This window comes from Chiloscyllium plagiosum, unplaced genomic scaffold, assembly GCF_037043375.1.
Source record: "Chiloscyllium plagiosum isolate Xiang-an unplaced genomic scaffold, Cpla_swu_hap1 HiC_scaffold_24, whole genome shotgun sequence".
Taxonomy (NCBI): Eukaryota; Metazoa; Chordata; class Chondrichthyes; order Orectolobiformes; family Hemiscylliidae; genus Chiloscyllium; species Chiloscyllium plagiosum.
The window spans coordinates 45,289,261-45,308,954 of record NW_028270162.1 but is presented as its reverse complement, the minus strand read 5'-3'; the positions used below and the strand labels follow the sequence as shown (position 1 = coordinate 45,308,954).

The following is a 19,694-nucleotide window of genomic DNA, read 5'->3' as shown; positions in this document are numbered from 1 at the left end:
CCCTTGAGCTAACTGGCTTGCCAGGTCATTTCAGATGAGAGTGAATATAGTCTGCATTACTGTGGATCAAGAGGCAGATGTTGACCACACCAGAAAAGGATCATCTTGAACCAAATGAGGGTTTTGTTTTGCATCAATCAATAATACTCTTACACTCACCATTAATAAAGTAGAGATGATTCGGAGATGCCGGTGTTGGACTGGGGAGTACAAAGTTAAAACTCACACAACACCAGGTTATAGTCCAACAGGTTTAATTGGAAGCACACTAGCTTTCGGAGCGACGCTCCTTCATCAGGTGATTGCGGAGGACTCGATCGTAACACAGAATATTTAGCACAGTTACATCACACTGCAAATTTTTGCTATATATTCTGTGTTACGATCGAGCCCTCCACATTCACCTGATGAAGGAGTGTCGCTCTGAAAGCTAGTGTGCTCCCAATTAAACCTGTTGGACTATAACCTTGTGTTGTGTGATTTTTAATAAAGTAGAGAGACTGAGAGCACAAACGTGGGTCTTTGATTCTTAATCTAGTAATGTCAACATTACATAATCTCTCTACTTCACCTTGTCCTTGCACTCAGCTGTGGTGCTATCCTATGCTAGTTTCAACTAGCTTACCATTTAAACAATGCCGGCAATATTCTATTAGGCTTCATGAGATATTTATACTCATGATTACTTGACTATAGCACATGTATACAACTCAGCTTTAACTTCGATATAACTATCCTCTCGTGCATCAGATGCTTGCCAATTGCAGTCTTGCTGGTGTATGGTCCCATAGGAACCCTGTCAATTTCCCCAAGTGTCCATTAATCTACATGAACTTTAACAATAAATGTTGTTTATTATCCTTGTTATTATTATTCGCTTATTCAGCAACGGGGCACAAGACTGCAATTCAAAGTCTTACTGCTGGCTGTTCACATAGTTACACTTCCAGCAATAGAGAGGGAGTCATTGAATGCCAATTAGTAGCTATTTCACCAAGGGATGTAGAGGTTAACTGAGGCATTCTTCATTGCCCTGGTTAAAGTTCTGTAACTGAGTATACAGGGACAAGCAAATCTGAGCCATACCTGGTTTTAGTGACTCACTGGGACATCCCCTGAACAATCTGAGAGTACTCCTGATTTGGTTTTGTCACAGTCCCCTGTCCCGATTATACCCGCGTGGAATTAATGGCATTTCTTCTATCCACCCATGTTTATTTTAAAACGAGGTTCAGATCGGTGTTTCAAGGTTAACCGAGTCTTTTGAATTTCAAACTGCACAGTGCATCAGTCAAAGCCCATGTAGGTGCGTGTGCTTCAATCCTCACAACAAATGCTTCACTTTGTGCAGAAAATCTCAACGATCAGGATTCAAACCAAAGAAAACCACTGTCACAGCAGGGCAAGGTCTCTGAGGTTTACCATGCGTAACAGAATCGTATGCCTTTTCTCTCTTAGTGCATTTTGCATCACCCTCTCTTTTGATACACCCTGAAATTCCAACCCTAGAAACTCTCAAAAACTCGGCGTTTCGATGGTGATCCATCCTCCTAGAAGTCCAGTCATGCCCTGTGGCAATCCAGACGTGCCCTCTAGGGGCAGTCCTCTTGCTGTCAAATCGAGCTGTTTCCTCCTGGCAATAGCCATGGCCTTTACCACACAGCTATCAAGCACTGGATAATCCAAAAATGGCAGCTCCAAGTGAGCAACGCCCCCTGGCAGTAAGCCAGGTGGTAGCCAATCAGCTGACTGATTGCTAGAAGGTGCAGTGGGCTGTCTCACCTCAGCAGGTATCACACTCCTGGATACTTAATGTGAAAATGAGAAGACCCTAGCATGTAGTCCTAGAGTCAGCTGTGTTTATTAAGATGTATAGGGGCTATATTGGAAATGCAAACAGTAGATACAAACAGTGAAGGTACTTGTAGGGATACCATACAACAGTCAGGCTGAAGTTCTTCTGTTCACATATGTCAGCATGACACAAGATTCCTTGAGAGACAGGTCTTCTACATCAATCTCACTCCAGGCAAATGCATTTACTCCAATAAAGCTACTTTTGTAGCATGCAAAGCAAGCTGTTATGCAGGAAGGGAAGAAGATATCTAAGCTGAAGAGAAACACCTAAAACTGCACAGGTTTCTTCAAAAGGTTAAAACTCCCTTCTTATGCTGCAGTCGCAGCTCATGATTATTTTATGATTTGGAGGTGCCGGTGTTGGACTGGGGTGGACAAAGTTAAAAATCACACAACACCAGGTTATAGCCCAACAGGTTTATTTGGAAGCACTAGCTTTTGGAGCGCTGCTCCTTCATCAGGTGATCGTCAATATTTTAGCTATTCTAAGGCCTCCCAAACCTACTCTTGGATCTTATTTTCAAAAAACATCAAAAGATTGGTGCTAGTACCAAAGTTCAGAAAGAAAAGTTTTGTTTTATAATTAGTAGCAATAGCATAAATTGGATAACATGGACTCATCTCCCATTTACACATCTCTTCTACATTTCAGTTCTGTTGAAATCAGTAGAAACAAATATCAGAAGTGCAGGATGGATGGCTAGTCTGATTTTGTCTGTTTTGACATTCATGTCTGAAATCAATGTATCCCTCTCACACATACTTCATTCGATCCTTTTTCTCCAAGTATTTTTCCAGCTTCATGTCTAACTTGTTGATAGTTCCTAATTCCGCTGTCTCGCGGAGTATATTTACAGACATTATAGGGTAGCTCAATCTGAATTGCCCAATCATTTTTGACCTTCTAAGTTCAAACTCATTTGAGTTGGTAGAGGTTGAGGCCATTCAGGTTTGGAAGTTTCCAAAGTTGTTAAATAATTCATACTGATACAATCAGCTGAGAGCTTAAATGATGTAGAACTCTTACCTGACTCCTGCGTTGCTTGAGTTTGATTTTAATGAGTAGAACCAGACAGACCAGAGATACCACCACAAAGAAAGCCAGGAAAATCCCCATGTCAAAGTATTCTGTGGGCTGCTGATAAGATAGAAGGGAAGTGATATGTTAATAGCTGCTGTTAATCACATTATTGTTAACAGAACTATAATATTGTAAACATCGATCAGCATCAGCCACAAATATTGCAATAACGATGACACAAAACAATAGCAGCGTTGTCCTAAAGATGCACTCACCTTTGCTATCGCATCGGCCTTTAATGCTGTGCTAATATACTTTCTGTGGATATTTCTAATTCCCTCTACCATCAGTAGTGGCAGCTCAGTAACCATCACTGCACATTGAGAGAGAGACAATACAGATATCAAATTCCCCTATGCAAAGCAAAATACTGCAGATGCTGGGAAATCTGAAATAAGAACAGAAAATACTGAAATACTCAGCAGGTCTGGTAGCATCTATGGAAAGAGAAACAGTTAATATTTCAGGTTGATGACAACTATGAAATGCAATCCCATAAGAACGGTAAATATTTTGTCAATCCTTAATTTCCTACATCGAAAACAGAATTAGATTTAGTCACTGAGGAAAGTAGTGACTCTGATTATAGAGAAGTTAAAAATTATCTCAAGGGTTCCTATCACTTCTCAGGGAACAGGCCCATCAGATCACTTCTTTATCCAAATTGTTCAAATTGCATATGGATTTATCAGGATCTTGGATTGAGTCATGTTCTCCTTAATGCACGAGGGGAGGAATAGTTTTGGAAAATGGCATGGCAGTACTGAATCTTCAGTAAATGGCTCCCAAAAATGATGCCTTTATGCCCAGTTAGTGAGTGTATAATGTAGCACGGATCGGAGCACTAACAAACAAGAAAGTTTGCAACTTTGACCATTGATCTTCACCGTTAACATAGTCCAGAGCAGTATCAAGGGAAACTAAAGCAGCTGGTAACATAATGACATTACTGGACAGATAATCCAGGGGCCCCGTATTAAATTAAAAACCAAAAAAGAATTGCAGATGCTGAAAACCAGAAACAAACACAGAAATTGCTGGAAAAGCTCAGCAGGTCTGGCAGCATCTGTGGACAGAAATCAAATGCTTCAGGTCCATTGAGCCTTCCTTAGGCAGGGGTGTGTGCCCCATATTAATTCTCTGAAATCAAGAGTTCTAATCACCCCCTATAGGTTAGTAGGCAGAATTTTGTACAACAATTTTCTACAGACACAGAATCTACGAACTTTTGAAAAGAAATTGGATAGATCTTTGAAAAAAAAGAGGAAAATTAAAGGTGTTGGGGTGAGCAGGGGAATTTGGATCAGAAACATACTATACAGACTCATTATGCGATTAGACCTATTTCTCAGATTATGATCCTCTGATAATGTTCAAGTCAGCTGTTCAGCAGGGAGTAATACAACAAAGCAATCTTTTCAAGGATGGTCCACTGAATGAAACAAACATTGCATCTTAAAAATGTACTATTGCAGGGATCAGTTGTGCAGTGCTCATTAATTGGGTTTCAAACTCTTCAAACAAACAAAGAAACTCCAGCCTTGAATTACAAATCTAAAAGAATATTAATTAATGCACATTTGAAGAGTAAACTTAATCACACATTAAAGTATTATGTTTAATTCAGCATAGCAATGGAACAGTTTGGTGAATAATGAAGAGACAGCTCAGCTTTGAAACACATTGGCCAGCAGGTGGAGGCCTAACTGTATAGTAAAGCTTCAGTCAGAGTTATTCATGAGTCTGAGAAACACATTTCAAAGGCATTCTCCTATCATGAACACATCTTTCATGACAACCCGCATGCATTTTAATTTCGCAGCAAGGTTTGGCAGACAGAGCGTCAAATTAATGTTTCAGTTACTCTTCTGTGCCATTCTTTACCCCTGCAGAACTGGAGAAATCATTGAGGAGGGGTTTTTTAAAAATCTTTTCATGAAAGGATCAGAAAATTAGGTCAAAAGCACTGTATACTTCAGCAAAACTAACATAGCAGTCAACTCTTACAACAGAGCAGTGTCTTTTATCGAGACTAGCTTGGTGGCAGATATCACTATAATTAACGGCAATTCTTATTTATAATGGAATATGCAAATATATTTTCTCTAATTGCTCAATTGAGTTGTCTAATTAAAGAGGCACTTCCTTCAGGAATAAGTGTTCCTTGTTCTTATAAAGAAGAGACAGAGGATGGCTTGTTTACAGCGTATGGCATGGCCCTCATTGTATGTTATGATATGATTTTAAATGAATGAGAAAATAATTGCCAATTCATTTTCATTGATTTTTTTCTTTAATTACATGGAAAAGGAATGTATTTCGTTCCCCAAATCCTCAAACTAATTCCTCTAAACTCCAGGATATCAATCTAAAGTCACAACTTACATGACAACTATAATGAATCACATTCCACAGATACCATTCCCATGGAGAGCTGCATGTATCAATTAATAGTACATTTGATCGTCTATGTATAGGATACTTACTGTGATAATTGTCAGTACCTATTGTTAACCCAACTGTCTTTTAAGGGAGCTTATGATAATAGATGCAAAGTTGGCTTTTCTGGAGTTTACTCTGCATAGCTTAACGGCAACGGGGATGGAACGAGAAAATTTCTACCAATCCAATTTGGGGCTTACTAATTTTGCGCTATGGCAACAGGCTAGAATAGGGAGATGGGGGAACAAGGCAAGTAATCAGTGCTTTCAAAACCTGGACTGAAATGAGTCAAAACCTTGACTCATAGTGAAGTGCAGAAGACAACTCCATCTGGGGGCCAACTGTGACTACATGATAAGCTGCTGTGTGCATTTTGTCTGGTAAATACTGGAGCCGCTACCTTTGATAAAAATTGCCTTAACTTTTGAGGTGACCAGCACCAATTCTGGTCTTATTTATGCTCTTGACTGTCCAAGGAAAACAATAATGCAGGAGTTCTGCTGACACAGTGGAGGTAGGAGGCCTATCAGGAAGGCAGCTTTGGTGTTAAAACGAAAGAGTCTATAATGAGAGCACATCTGAAATCAGCAGGACCAGCAGAGCAGGAGAATGACCAAAGAATACATAGGAAAGGTACTTGAAGAACTGGAGAAATTCCTACAATTGAGCAACAGACATTCCCAACTATTCACAGAGTGGATTCTGGAATGGTAGGCCTAACATACGATGAACGGCTGAGGATCTTGGGATTTTATTCATTAGAGTTTAGAAGGTTCAGGGGAGATCTAATAGAAACTTACAAGATAATGCATGGCTTAGAAAGAACGCTGGGAAGTTGTTTCTGTTAGGCGGGAGACTAGGACCTATGGACACAGCCTTAGAATTAGAGGGGGTCAATTTAAAACGGAAATGAGGAGACATTTCTTCAGCCTGAGAGTGGTGGGCCTGTGGAATTCATTGCCACGGAGTGCAGTGTAGGCCAGGACATTAAACATCTTCAAGGTAGAGATTGATAAATTCTTGATCTCACAAGGAACTAAGGGCTAAAGGAAGAGTGCTGGTAAGTGGAGTTGAAATTCCCACCAGCCATGATTTAATGGCGAAGTGCACTCGATGGGTTGAATGGCCTTACTTCCACTTCTATGTCTTATGGATCCTTGGGATGTGGACAACACTGAAAAACTGCAATTATTTCCCATCTCTGGGTGTTCTCGTAGAAGCGTTTATATGCAATCTCCTTCAACCACTGCAATCCTTGTCAGGACAGCACTACCAAAATAGTGTACAATTAGGAATGGACGCAGCCTTGATGAAGTAATGGTGGTATATCTCCAAGGCAGGGTGCTGTGTGACCTTGATGGAAAGTTCACACAGCATTGCTGCTCTTGATTTTCTTCATGGTACAAATCCTCGGAGAGGGACTGTCCAAATATTCAGACTACATAGCTGTAGTTCAGCCTCATGGCTATCAAGACATGTTGTGGGGCAGCCAGTCACATTATAATGTAAAAGGCACTTCTTACTGCAATTTTTTGTTGAATTGGTGATGGAAGCAGTGGAAATGCATGCCCAGTGCATGCTGAGTGTCATGAAAACCAGTATGATACAGCCATCCAAACAAATACCGCATTTTCTATCATAACCTTGAATTGATAAATGTGGCAGAATGTAATTTAGCTGCTGCTAGTGTATCACAGTGTCCTCTGATGCTGCCTGAATTGCTGTGCTCTTCCAGCACCACTGATCCAAAATCCGTTAATGATACACAGTCTTGTGCTGCTCCTCAGTCTGCCCTCCTTAATAGGGTGACAGTGTGGCACTACATATTTAAAGGAGAATATCCAGCTGGTGAAGACACAAATTTGTCTTTATATGGTCTATTTCTACAATGCTATTGTCAATAGATGTAGTTTGACAGGTTACGTGATGTATTTTAGTCCTTGATTTCCTGACCACTTGATGCAGGCTCAGTTTGGCAGTTGTAATGATCAGGTCTCAGCTTGCTTAGTTTTGACGGCCACTGCATGCTGCCGTGCTCGATATGCAGACTGGCTTATCACTTTGGGGTGAGGAATGAAGGAACAGTGGGCAAGATCGCAATTAGCAAGAAGCCTGCTCAATGTTGTTTTAACTGAATATTCGTGGGGCTCAGAGTCAACTTGAAAGACTTCCAGAGATGGTCTCATTCACTGTGCCCTTGCATCTATCCTGCCCTGCCCTCTGATATAGAAGTCTGGGATATCAGCTGATAATGATTCTGTGACACAAGTTGTTGCTTGATCATTCAGTCAGATCATTCTCTCAGCTTGGCACCAGCCTTTAAGAAGTCAAGTCTGAAGGGTTAGTTTGGCCAATCATCTCCCGTCTTAAAATAGTCTGAAGGCTACAGTCCTGTAAATAGACAATTCTTGGAGATTTGGAGAGGTCACTTTTTAATCAACCTTATATAAAAGTGATTACCTCATGTCTGCCAAGTTACCCCTGAAATCCCATCTAAATGGGATTGAAACTGAGCCAAGAGATGCAACATGATGTTGACAACAACTCATCCAAGCTTTGTCCTCATGCAGCACGAGAAGCCAACCTGTTCAGGCATCTCTGATGCATGTGGGACTTAAACCCAAATCTTCCAGCCCTGAGGCAAGGACACTACCACTCTGCCACAACAGCCCTTGGAAAAGGATATTCTATCTGAAAAAGTGGTTTGTGACGGGCTTTGCATGTTCCTGAGACACTCCTAAATCCTTAATTGTCAATCTGATGCTAACTTTCCATTGTTAAGCATCTACCTTGGCAGACTATTGCTTTACTTTAAAATTAATTGTGTCTTTGGCGCGTCTATGTTTTATATTCATGGACTCAATAGCTTCTTTTACATAGAGTGAAGGTGGAAGTTGCCTTCTATCTGATCGGTCATCTTGCTATTGTCGTTATAGTTGGCACAGTAAGACCGTGTCATCAGAAAGACAGGAAAAGCCAGAGCTTTGTGATGTTGAATGTGTTTGTAGATAATTTAGAGATAAGAGAACATCCAGTAAAATAGTTTCCAACTAATTGTCTTTCGGCTGGCTTGCAAGCTTTATAAATACCAGCTGTCGATTAATCTGCGCTCAAGCCTCTGTAGGAATGTTAAATATGATATTATGCATAAGAGTCTGAAGCCAAATAGATTGCCTTTGATGTTCACTTAAACTAAATTACGGTCCCCGGGGTCAATCAGTGGTCTGTGTGGAGTTAGTGGATCGCTCTGTGGGATTGCTCCAGGACCCTTTGGCGAAGGATGCAGGACTCTTGCTGCTGATTGTTATCGAGCAGGACTTGTTGGAGGTGGGTTTGTAAGGACAGGGTCAGGTATGGTTAAGACCACGTCCTCAGGCTAGTACTGTAGCCAGGCATTTGTGTCTCCCTGACTTACCTGCTTCTATTGAAGTGACTAATTTCTCTCTACAAGCAATCTGGGGCTCAGCGTGAAAGGTTGTGGGGGGAAGCATGGGTTCGGAGGAGTGCAAGTGTGAGATTTGAGACATTACAATGCCGGTCCTTCAGGATCAGGGGTGCAGCAGTCAAGTTATTAAAAGCCTGCATTTTCACTCTTGAGATGCAGGTGGGGTTTTATTTTCTGAGCAAGCCATTCTCATTCATGTACTGCCTTTAACATAGTAAACCGCCCTGAGGCGATTCATAGGAACGATGGTGAAGAAACATTACAGAAAACAATGGATGCTTTGTGATCTTGGGAGGGTGGCAAGGTAATGTAAAAACAAACTGGGTCTGACAGGCCAGTCATAGGCTTTCCACACCCTACGCACAAATAACTTGAAAACTTGAAATGGCATTACAACAATGTTGGAAGTATTAAACGAGAGAGTCAGCTTCTGTGGAAAGAGGTACAGAATTAATACAACAGAGCAATGGCTTTTACATTAGAATTGGAAATGGTCAGAGAGATGATAGGTTTTAAGGAATGGTTGAGACAGCGAAAGGGAGATGAATGAGTGGAGAAAGAGCAATGACAAAGCTCTGTGACAGGACAGAATGCAAGGGTGATTCCAGCAGCCTTTTATCGAGTTCCCAAGGGTTCATCACATACCAGTACATCAGCTTGCAGGGGAAATCACAGCAACAGCACGGTTTGGGAGGATGTTTGACTGGATGATGGTTAGAGGATTCTGGGAAGTTTGGAAATTGTTCTCTATCGGCCTCTCTGAGCTGATTCAGAACACTGACATATGGCTTGCAGCAGCAGGTAGGACCCTGACAGCGAGCTTTTGTGTGCCTCCAGTTCAATTCTCGACAGACAACATGGCAACACCTCTTTGCAGTGCTGCATGGGTCTTGGAATCATTTGTGTTCATTAGCATAGCCTTCAACTGCCCTGCTTCCAGCAAAAGATGGGCTTTGTTTGCAACGATCAAGTAGGGGAAGGATATTTTCTTGCTGGACTGATACAGGTTTTGAACCTGGGTGCTACAGGCAAGACCCTGACTTTCTGGAATATTCAGTTATATTCCAGTTCTCTTTGCTTTTATAAACACATCGATTTCGAGTGCAGCAGACCAGTGACAAAGAGTTGAATGCACAACAACACAGAGCAAAATATAAGCCAGACCACATAAAGTTTAGGTTGATCAATTTAACCCCCCAAATAAAACTCTTTTTATGCCTGCTCTCAACTGTGAACCATACATATTGGCAGGAATTACCTAGGTCAATTCTACTGTTCAGGACAACACTCTCACAGTTATTTTGAGATTACCATCTAATGTGTGGTCAGAAGTAATATTAAATCAAAAAGATAGTAACTAAGTGTCTGAGTGAACTAAGACACACCTTCTAACCAGTATGCCCAGGTGCTGGAATTCTTCCAAAGTTGATTTAGAATATTGGAAATCCAAACAATGCCCACCCACATCCCTGGATGATGAAAGTATGGGGATCTGAACATACGTGACAACCTTTGGTTTCAGAAGTCAGAAAATGGGCCAACTTGCATTTCTCATCTTGGGATGAATCAGACTCATGAACTGTGCTTTCTTCTCCTCACATGCTGCCAGACACCAGGTATATTTCCAGCAATTTCTGAATTTATTTCAGGTTTCCAGTATCTGTGATATTTTGCTTCTTTTTTTTAAAAAAGAAAAGTGATTTTGTTTGGTATAATACTGGTTTGCTGTAGGCACTGATGACCACCTTGCATTTTTAGCTACAACTTACTTTTGATTTTCCATCCATAAGAAGGGATCAATTTAGTGCAGAGACCACAAACGTTGTGGCTATTAATGTTACATCAGGAAAGATTATGGGAAGATTTTATATAAGCATTCAAAATTCTGAGGGATTGTTGTAGATTAAGGGATTTTGAAGAAACTGTTTCTACTTGGAAGATAGTTAATAAACAGTTGGTAGAGAATTAAGGTATAGTAGATAGTACAGATACTTTTTTAAAAAAATACAAGACGAATGCTCTAGAATGCGCTTCCTGAAAGGGTGGTGGAAGCAAATTCAGCAGCAACTTGAAAATGGGAATTGGATACGTACCTGAATGGAAATCTTTGCAGGGCTATCGGGGAAGAGCAGGGGTGTAGAAGTGATTGGAAAAGCTCTTTCAAAGGGTTAGCACAGATGCCATGGACCCAATGGCCTTCTTCTGTGCTGCATGATTCTTTGGTTTTACTCAATCTTGCTTTAAAAGAACAGTTTTTTTTTTAAACTTCTATTTGTTACCATTGGGTGAAGCATTCATAATGACTTCAGCTGTTAAAACAAACCAGAATTTAACATGGGCTTAACAACTGATGATCTCATAGCTAAGGAGGCTGGAGAAATGCAGATCAGAGGCATGAGTTTTACTGTTGCAGAGTGAATTGAAAGGATTGTTTGATGTTTGAGGTGGGGCTGGGGGTGTATCAATCAAAGAACTGTGCTATTGTTGTCTAAACATATCTGCAGTATTGGGGTCATGAATTATGATGAGATCTAGGCACTACAATTAATGAAGAATATACCGTACCTCACAACAGGTCTATTACCCATTTCCTGGAATGATAGTGGGACTTTGAGAGGCATTTTATATAGCAGGTTGCATGAACTTTAGTTGCATTCCCTTAAATATAGGAAAATTGAGGGATGACCTGATCAAGGTGTTTTAAATGGATTTGGCATGGTAAGTATAAAAAAACTATACTTTTCCTCCAATGGGGAAAAAAATAAGAAGCTGGACTGGAGTTCATACATAATACTAGCATCGAGGCCACACACCCAGGACAGAAATTAGGAAGGACTTTTACACACTACTAAAGGCTTGAGGAAATCTGGAATTGTCTCCACCAAATGTTGTTCAGATAACTAGACATTTCAAGACTAAGATCATTAGATTTTCTTTGGTAAGGGCGTCAAAGTACAACAAACCAATGCAGTAAACTGGACTAAGTTACAAACCAGCCATAATTGAACTGAGTGGTACAGACTCAAGAGACTGATCGACTTCCTCTCATTCCCATTTGCCTCAGGTCTGTGAAAATCAGCATCACAATATGCAGACAAGTTATTATGTGAGAGACCCTGAACGTAAAGTGTTAAATTCACATTATCATAACCCCTCTCTTCACACAGCTTCATTCCATTTTACCCCTAACCTTGCATTTTAATACAACTATAAGGTCTATTATGTATTTGAACTGTTACCACAGACTCTCTCGTTACAAAATATGGCTTATCCATACAATGGGCACTAACTACAATGAATTATTAGATTTTGCTCAGATAAAAGCTTCAGCTCTTTTTTGCTAGAAAGATTAAAGTTAAAAGCTAACAATTAGCCTTCTTATGTGAACATATTGTTTCGCTTTCCAGTCATTTTACGTTTGATGTGCATTTATAGATATAAATTCTACATGACTATTAAATGGAGCTTGTTTAAAATAACATGTAATAACTCTCAATGAAGCTAGACTGGGACAATCTCTATATATACGAGAACTGTAGAATATCTTTTGGTTTCGTTTAAACAAAATTTTCCTGACAATTGGAAAATGCAGGTCACAGTGGGGAAATGATGTACAAAGAACAAATTAATATGTTAGATCCTTACTCCACATTGCATTGGGTAAATTAAATCGGGGCAATGATACAGATTGATATAGTAGGCCTCATCAGCACTAGGCCAGGGATGAGAGTGGGATTTTAGCCTGGGTTTCCACAGCTAGTCACTGTCTGGTAACTCCCAGCAGGTCAATAGGATTGCAAGGACACTGGGCAGGAACTGCAATGGGCCTTGCAATCTTTGAAGTACCTGCCAGTGCTAACAGATAAAGGAATGGACACTTGTTGAGATACCAGCTGCGAACTGAACCCCAGCCCAAACCACTTGAATAAGAATGACTAAATTGGAGCAGGATAAAAGAATTTTTATAAATGTTGAACCCAAGTGACTACAAGTCCATGATTTCTGATGTTTGATGAATTCCTTGTTTTTGCAAAGTGCAAAATGTTCTTGGTTTCCCATAATGTTGGGAATTTCATTGAGGGGCCATTTCAGATACTGACATTTTGTTTAATATGCCCCAGTGCTACAGAATCCCTACAGTGTGGAAAGACACTATTTGGTCTATCAAGTCTGCATTAACCCTCTGAAGAGCGTCCCACCCAGATCCGCTCCCCCCCCACCTCCAAACTCATCCTTGTAACCCCACACTTTTCCCTGGCTAACGCACCTAGCCTGCACATCCCTGGACGTTACGGACAATTTAGCACGACCATCCAACTGCACATCTTTGGACTGTGGGAGGTAACTTGAGCACCTGTCAGCCATGGGGAGAATGTGAAAACTCCACACAGACAGTCGCCCAAGGCTGGAATGGAACCCCAGTGCTGTGAGGGCGCAAGTGCTAACCACTGAGCCATCGTGCTTCCCTAAGGGAGGGACTTAAAGTAATTCAGGAAATATCTTATTTGTATTTCCAAATTTAATACAATCCCAAGTTTTACAAACCCTTCCCACTGATGAACAATATCCAAAGTGTCTATTAATTACAAGGTGTGCTGCAACTCACTAAGGCTCCTCTGACAGCACTTTCCAAACCAGCAATGCCTACCACATAGAAGGGCAACACATGAAATGAAACATCACCTGGAAGTTCCCTCTAAGGCACACACCATCCTGACTTGGAATTGTATAGCTGTTCCTTCACTGCCGCTATGTCAAGATCCTGGAACTCTTTTCCTAACCAGCATTGCCATTGTCCCTGTAATCCGAGAAAAGCAGTAGTTCCAGTCTCAGCTCACCATCACCTTCTTCAGGGCAGTTAGGGTTGATGGCTTAGCCAGCAACACCCAAATCTCATAAATTAATAGACAATATTTTCCACATCCATTGACTTTATGAAGTAGACTGTGAAATGAGTACACTTTTCACTTTATTACACTGGTTGTTTGCATAATTCCAAAAGAATTATGTGGTTAGTTATCTAACCACTGAGAATAGTAGCTATAAAACTATAATATAAAAGAAGTCAAAGGAAGTGAAGGCATTTTGGGGGACAAAAAGTGATTAGGATGAAGCACTAGGACTGTTACAAAACAGGACCCAAGCAATTAAAAAGAATGAGCTTAATGAAGAGCAAGATTTATACTCTTTTAGCTTCAGAAGACACCCGTAATAGTTCGCACCTCGCCTGGTGAGAAGGTTAGGCGTGCTTGCTCTTCCATTTAGATTAGCTACAGGCTGCTTATGGAACCAATTAATCTGATAAAACTTAAATACACTTGGTGATGAAATGGGATCAGTTTAGAAATCTGTCAGTTGCCAGCTGATACTTATTAAACAAGGCCACCCAGCAACAAGAGATCACGGTGGGAAGCCTGAAATCGAGGAACATGGAATTTCCGCCCCTCACTGAGAAGAGGTCTCATCCTCAAGAGCTGATCAGCAATCTAATTGGCCAACAGCTCTAGCAGTCTCAGCAGCGCCAGAACATAGAAGTGGCCATTGCTGGGACTGCAATCAGGCTCTTCTTAGATGAAGACAAGCTGTGGGTGCCTGAACCCAAAGAAATCCCAGCTGCTGGAACGGAAAGGAAAGGGAAAATGGATTTTGGTGAGATAGTGGTAAAGAGTAAAGGGAGTAACACTGCCACCTTTTAACCAGGACATGGAGAAAAAGTCTACCGAGATCTGCCCTCCTGTCCACACCGACTATGTTAAGCCATTGGAAGAGAGATATTTGGGTCAGTTAGTTGGCTAACAAACTCAATTGCCCATTAATTATCTTTTTAAAATGCCAAGTCGCTGGCAATTTCATTCATTCTCTCCCCTATTGGCTTTTGGGGTACAAATCAAATGCTGGGCAAAAAGGCAGTGGGCTCGTCTTTATTTTGCCTGTTACACCACTATTTTACATCTTCCTGCCTAACCGAACATAGACACAGCAGAGCCAATCCATAAAATCGAGCCCCCCCAAGGGAAATGATCCCAGTTTTGCTTCCTGAGGACTTGCTCCACATTCCTTGGCATTCTTTGTTATACACTGGGAATGCTTTCTAATACATTACGTTGGAAGTCTAGAGATGGTGGCAATTATTGGTCACGTTAAAATGTGTTCAAAGTTCTCAAACCAGAGTTCAATTTTCAAAGTCAAGAATATTAATGTTGTCATTACTCCCCACCAAACCCCACCCACCCTGCCCTGGCCAGTTAGGTATTATCCAGGTTAGATGTAAAACAATACTTCCTTGCTCCATCTCAATGTTGTATCTCAATTCAAATCTCAGGACAGCATTGTGAGAGACACTTTTATTCTTTCACCAGTCATCTTTGTGAATGCCTTTGGATTGTCAGTAGCTTTTTACGCAGGGCTCAGCTTCTTCAGAGGGTTAATGCCTCTTTTGTTTTTGGACTCAACCCATTCAACTTGTCTAACTTCTGATCTGGAAAGGCATTAAGGGCAAGAGGGAGCTCCATTAAAAATCTGGTCTCAAAATGAAAAGTACAGCGTTCTCATGTACGATACTTCTGAGCCCGTCGAAATAACCATCCATGAAGTGCTGCCTACAATTTTCTTTTGGATGGCAGCATTTCTGATCCATTTTATTGAATTGTGTTATTTGCAGTTCATGAGCTACAGTCTTGGATAAAGCTTGGAATATGACAGAAGTCTATTTTGCCGGACCATTAGAAGTGGCTGAGATAGAGCTGCAAACTAATGAGTGTTTTTTTTAAAATGTAGATTGGATCTATCAATATAAAAGAGACCTAAGGAGCAACTTTTTCATACAGAGGGTGATACGTGTACGGAGAAAGTGAGGACTGCAGATGCTGGAGATCAGAGCTGAAAATGTGTTGCTGGAAAAGCGCAGCAGGTCAGGCAGCATCCAAGGAGCAGGAGAATCGACGTTTCGGGCATGAGCCCTTCTTCAGGATTCCTACAGATTCCTGAAGAAGGGCTCATTCTCCTGCTCCTTGGATGCTGCCTGACCTGCTGCGCTTTTCCAGCAACACATTTTCAGCTATGATACGTGTATGGAATGAGCTGCCAGAAGAAATGGTGGAGGCTGGTACAATTGCAACATTTAAAAGGCATCTGGATGGATATATGAATAGGAAGGGTTTGGAGGGATATGGGCCGGGTGCTGGCAGTTGGGACTAGATTGGATTGGGATATCGTGTCGGCATGGACGAGATGGCCCGAAGGGTCTGTTTCTGTGCTGTACATTTCTATGACTCGAAGTACATTTCACCAGCTGAAATTGACTGTTTCATATCTCAGGAGAGAGATGAAATCTAGACATCTCACTACTTCAGTTGATTAAACAATTTAAGCCATTTACATAAATTACATTTTGATAAACCAAAATGCCGCCACACTTATTCTTTTACAGCTGTGACTAGAAAGGGCCCTGCTTGCAGCCTGTAGCTATTTGGTGGGTCCAGTGCTACTAACCAGTGAAAATATTCTTTTGATCATTAATTCAACTTATCAATCAAGGCAGGCAGTAGAGCCTGTGGCAAAACAGTACCTAGGGCAAAGCGAGAGCCTCAGCAGCACATGGGAGAAATCAAACCACTTCACGAAGAAATATATATTTTCAAACCTCCCACTTTCCATTTCAGAAAAAAAAAGGTGGAATTATCCCTTCTGTGGAAAAAGTGAAAATCATCTCCCTGATGAAAGGAAAGGCACAAAGTGTAGTAATCCAAACCAAAAGAATTTTTTTTTTCAAAGTCAAATAGAATGGAGCCAAAAGGCCAGTATTGAGGAAAGCAAGCTATGAGCTCAATTGTGACAGCCATCGGCAAACTTGGAATCACAAAAGGCATGAAATTAAATCTGAGTAAAAGTTTTCTTACACATGCACTGAGTTATAAATAACTCACAATAGAAACGAGTAAGATTAATGAGCTGTCATCGCTCATAAATTGAGGGTGTTAGCTGAAAATCTGAAGAACTTATTCTCTTACCTCATGTGTTTAATGTGCTCTGTAAAGTTCCAATATGATGAAGGAATTCAATTCAAAGTGGAACATACTTGCTCAGTACTCAATAATCTACATTTTTATCCCACATTCCTTACCGCTCCCTCCCCTTCACCCCACCCCTCACTGTTTCTCTGTGTACCTTTCTATAGAATTTGGCTCCACACTTTCATCCTTGGCTTCAGAAATATTCACCTTTCATGATGAAACTTGAGCAAAGATTAAATGTTGATCCCCAGCTATTCCTTTGAAGAAAAGAATGTTCCAACATGGGACCCACTCCAGAGCAAAAAAGTTGACCAGAACTCTGATTATCTTTCATCGATCACATTCCTGGGTATTCCTGGTGAATTCCCTTTGCATATTTTTGCACTGCTCTTCCCTGACTCAATCATTCAAGGAAGCAACTCAGTATCGGAAATCATCCTTGTATATTTGTCATCTAATCTCTTGGGACCACTTGAAACCCTTGGTTGGAGGAGGTGTTAAAGAACTGGATCACCATGTACAGAAACACACCATAGCTCTCTGAGTAGGCAGCCGTCTCCAGATATCTAAGCCATCGAAATGAAATACAAGACGAGTTGAGACTTATCAAGACACCCAAAGTCATCACCAGTGCCTACCATTTAATTAATGCTCTAAATGTCACCGAAATCCACAGTATCACACCGGTGAGATGATTTTAAGAATCTGGTGCTAAGGTATGGTGCTGAGATTGGCTTTGGAAGGGGGCTAGATTTATGCCTGTGATCAGCTGCAGACTCAAATGATGTGGAGGTGCTGATGTTGGACTGGGATGGACAAAATCAGAAGTCACACAACACCAGGTTATAGTCCAATAAATTTATTTGAAATCACAAGCTTTTGCAGCGCTGCTCCTTCACCAGTTGATGAAAGAGCTGTGCTCTGAATGTTTGTGATTTGAAATAAATCTATTGGACCATAACTTGATATTGTGCGACTTCTGATTTTATTCAAATTGAAGCTGTGAGAATGGGTTATGCCCCTGCAGTACGCAGGTAGAATTTTGAGTGATGAAATAGATTGGGCAGATGCTGATGGGGCAAATTGCGCATGCTCATTGGAAATAGCAGGCCTGACAGTCTGAACACCTTTTTACTTCCTACCAACCAATGAGCACATTGATGGATACAATAATGCAAAACATAAATTGCAGTTACGAAACAGTACTCAGCTGTATTTAGAAATTATTTGCACGGGCTCTCTGCATCCAGAGAGGTCCTTGTTCAAATTCAGGTAAAATTGAACTGGACGGAAAGTCTGATGCTTTGTTTCTCCCTACCCGAGGCGGTCGATGTTGGATTCGTGCTCGCGCCACTTTCTGCTTGTTAACGATGTTCATTAATCTCACTGCATCGACACCTTTGACATAAACCACTGGCCGTTTTAGTGGATCCTCGGAGCCTTGATTCAACTGCAAAATGAGAAAACAACACAGCAGACATAGAATGAGACAGGATCTACAGTGCAGGAAGAGGCCCTATGGGCTCCCTATGTAAGTCCATTCCTACCACTGACTTCATAGGGTTCTGTTTCCCCACCACCAAGAATGAGTTGTGTAACCATGACAGAGTGGGCCTGCCCACCATCTGTGGATTTGATTTATTGTTATTGTCACATGTACCAAGGTACAGTGAAATGTTTTGTTTTGTGTGCAGTATAGGCCAATCACAACATACAAAGCACATTAGGGTAATAGAACAGAGCGAGGAATACAATGTTACAGCTGCAGAGAAGGTGCACAAACAGTGAAGTCAACATTAAATTTGAAATTTGAGAAGTTCATTCAGAAGTCTGATAACAGTGGGGAAGAAGCTGTTCTTGAATCTGTTGGTCCGTGTGTTTACACTTTTGTAAAAGGTTAGAAGAGATTATAACTGGGATGGAAGGGGTCTTTGATTCCTTTGGCTGCCTTTTTCAGGCAGTGAGAAGTCAAAAAGTCCTAGAGTCATACAGCACGGAAACAGACCCTTTGGTCCAACTAGTCCCATGTTGAACACAATCCCAAACTAAACTAGTCCCACCTGCCTGCTCTTGGCCCATATCCCTCCACACCTTTCCTATTCATGTACTTATCCAAATGTCCTTTAAACATTGTATTTGTACCCACATCCACCATTTCTTCAGGAAGTTCATTCCACATGCGAACCACCCAATGTGTTCAACAGATTTCTTTAAGAAAAACACAGCATTTTGTCTAACTTTTGGAAGAGTGAGTGGACTGAATGAGCCCGATAATCGTTTTTGGCTTGAAGGCCTCAATTCTCACTTCTACACTTTTCCCAGATGAGCTCAGATGTTTCAAGTGTCCTCAGTAACTGGGAGATGCCTAGCAGCCTATAACATTTAACATTCTTCTATTGTACTAACAAACAGGTACGCATGCTGCAGTAGAGTTTTGTGACAAGTCTGTATCTTATGATGTACAGGACAAACAGCAGGTTGTGGTGACAACGCAGTATGAATGTGTGATTCACAGAGTCAGCTGACTTGAATGTGAAACAAGTGCAGATGGAGTCAATGGATGGAGGTTGGCTTGCATGATGGACTGATAAGTCTGTACCTGACAGCCCCATTAGATCCAGCCTGTTGTGTGCCAAGGGGCAAGAGATGCTCAAATTACCTGAGGGCTGTCCACACTGTTGCACAGAGGGACAATGCATAGGGATGAGAGAGGCTGCTGAAGGACTTGCAACAAATGTAATCTCATAACATCAAGACCAACAGGTCTTTTTGGAAATCTCAGGCTTTTAGATTATTCAGTGGAGTGCTACAATGTGTTTCAACAAGTTCTGCTTACCACTATTATGATACAGCCATT

General features: G+C 41.1%; 1 protein-coding gene across 2 annotated transcripts in view; it reads right to left on the bottom strand.

The window, feature by feature from the left end:
- znrf3 (zinc and ring finger 3) overlaps positions 1–19,694 on the bottom strand; it is a 250,490-nt gene that overhangs the window by 20,963 nt on the left and 209,833 nt on the right. The window contains exons 4-5 of one of the 2 annotated variants that reach the window (XM_043715903.2): positions 18,156–18,287; positions 2,885–2,995 (exon numbers count right to left, since the gene is read on the bottom strand). In XM_043715903.2, the coding sequence (XP_043571838.2) occupies positions 2,885–2,995; positions 18,156–18,287 (243 nt within the window). The remainder of the gene's footprint in view (positions 1–2,884; positions 2,996–18,155; positions 18,288–19,694) is intronic. The other variant, XM_043715904.2, reaches the window with a different exon arrangement.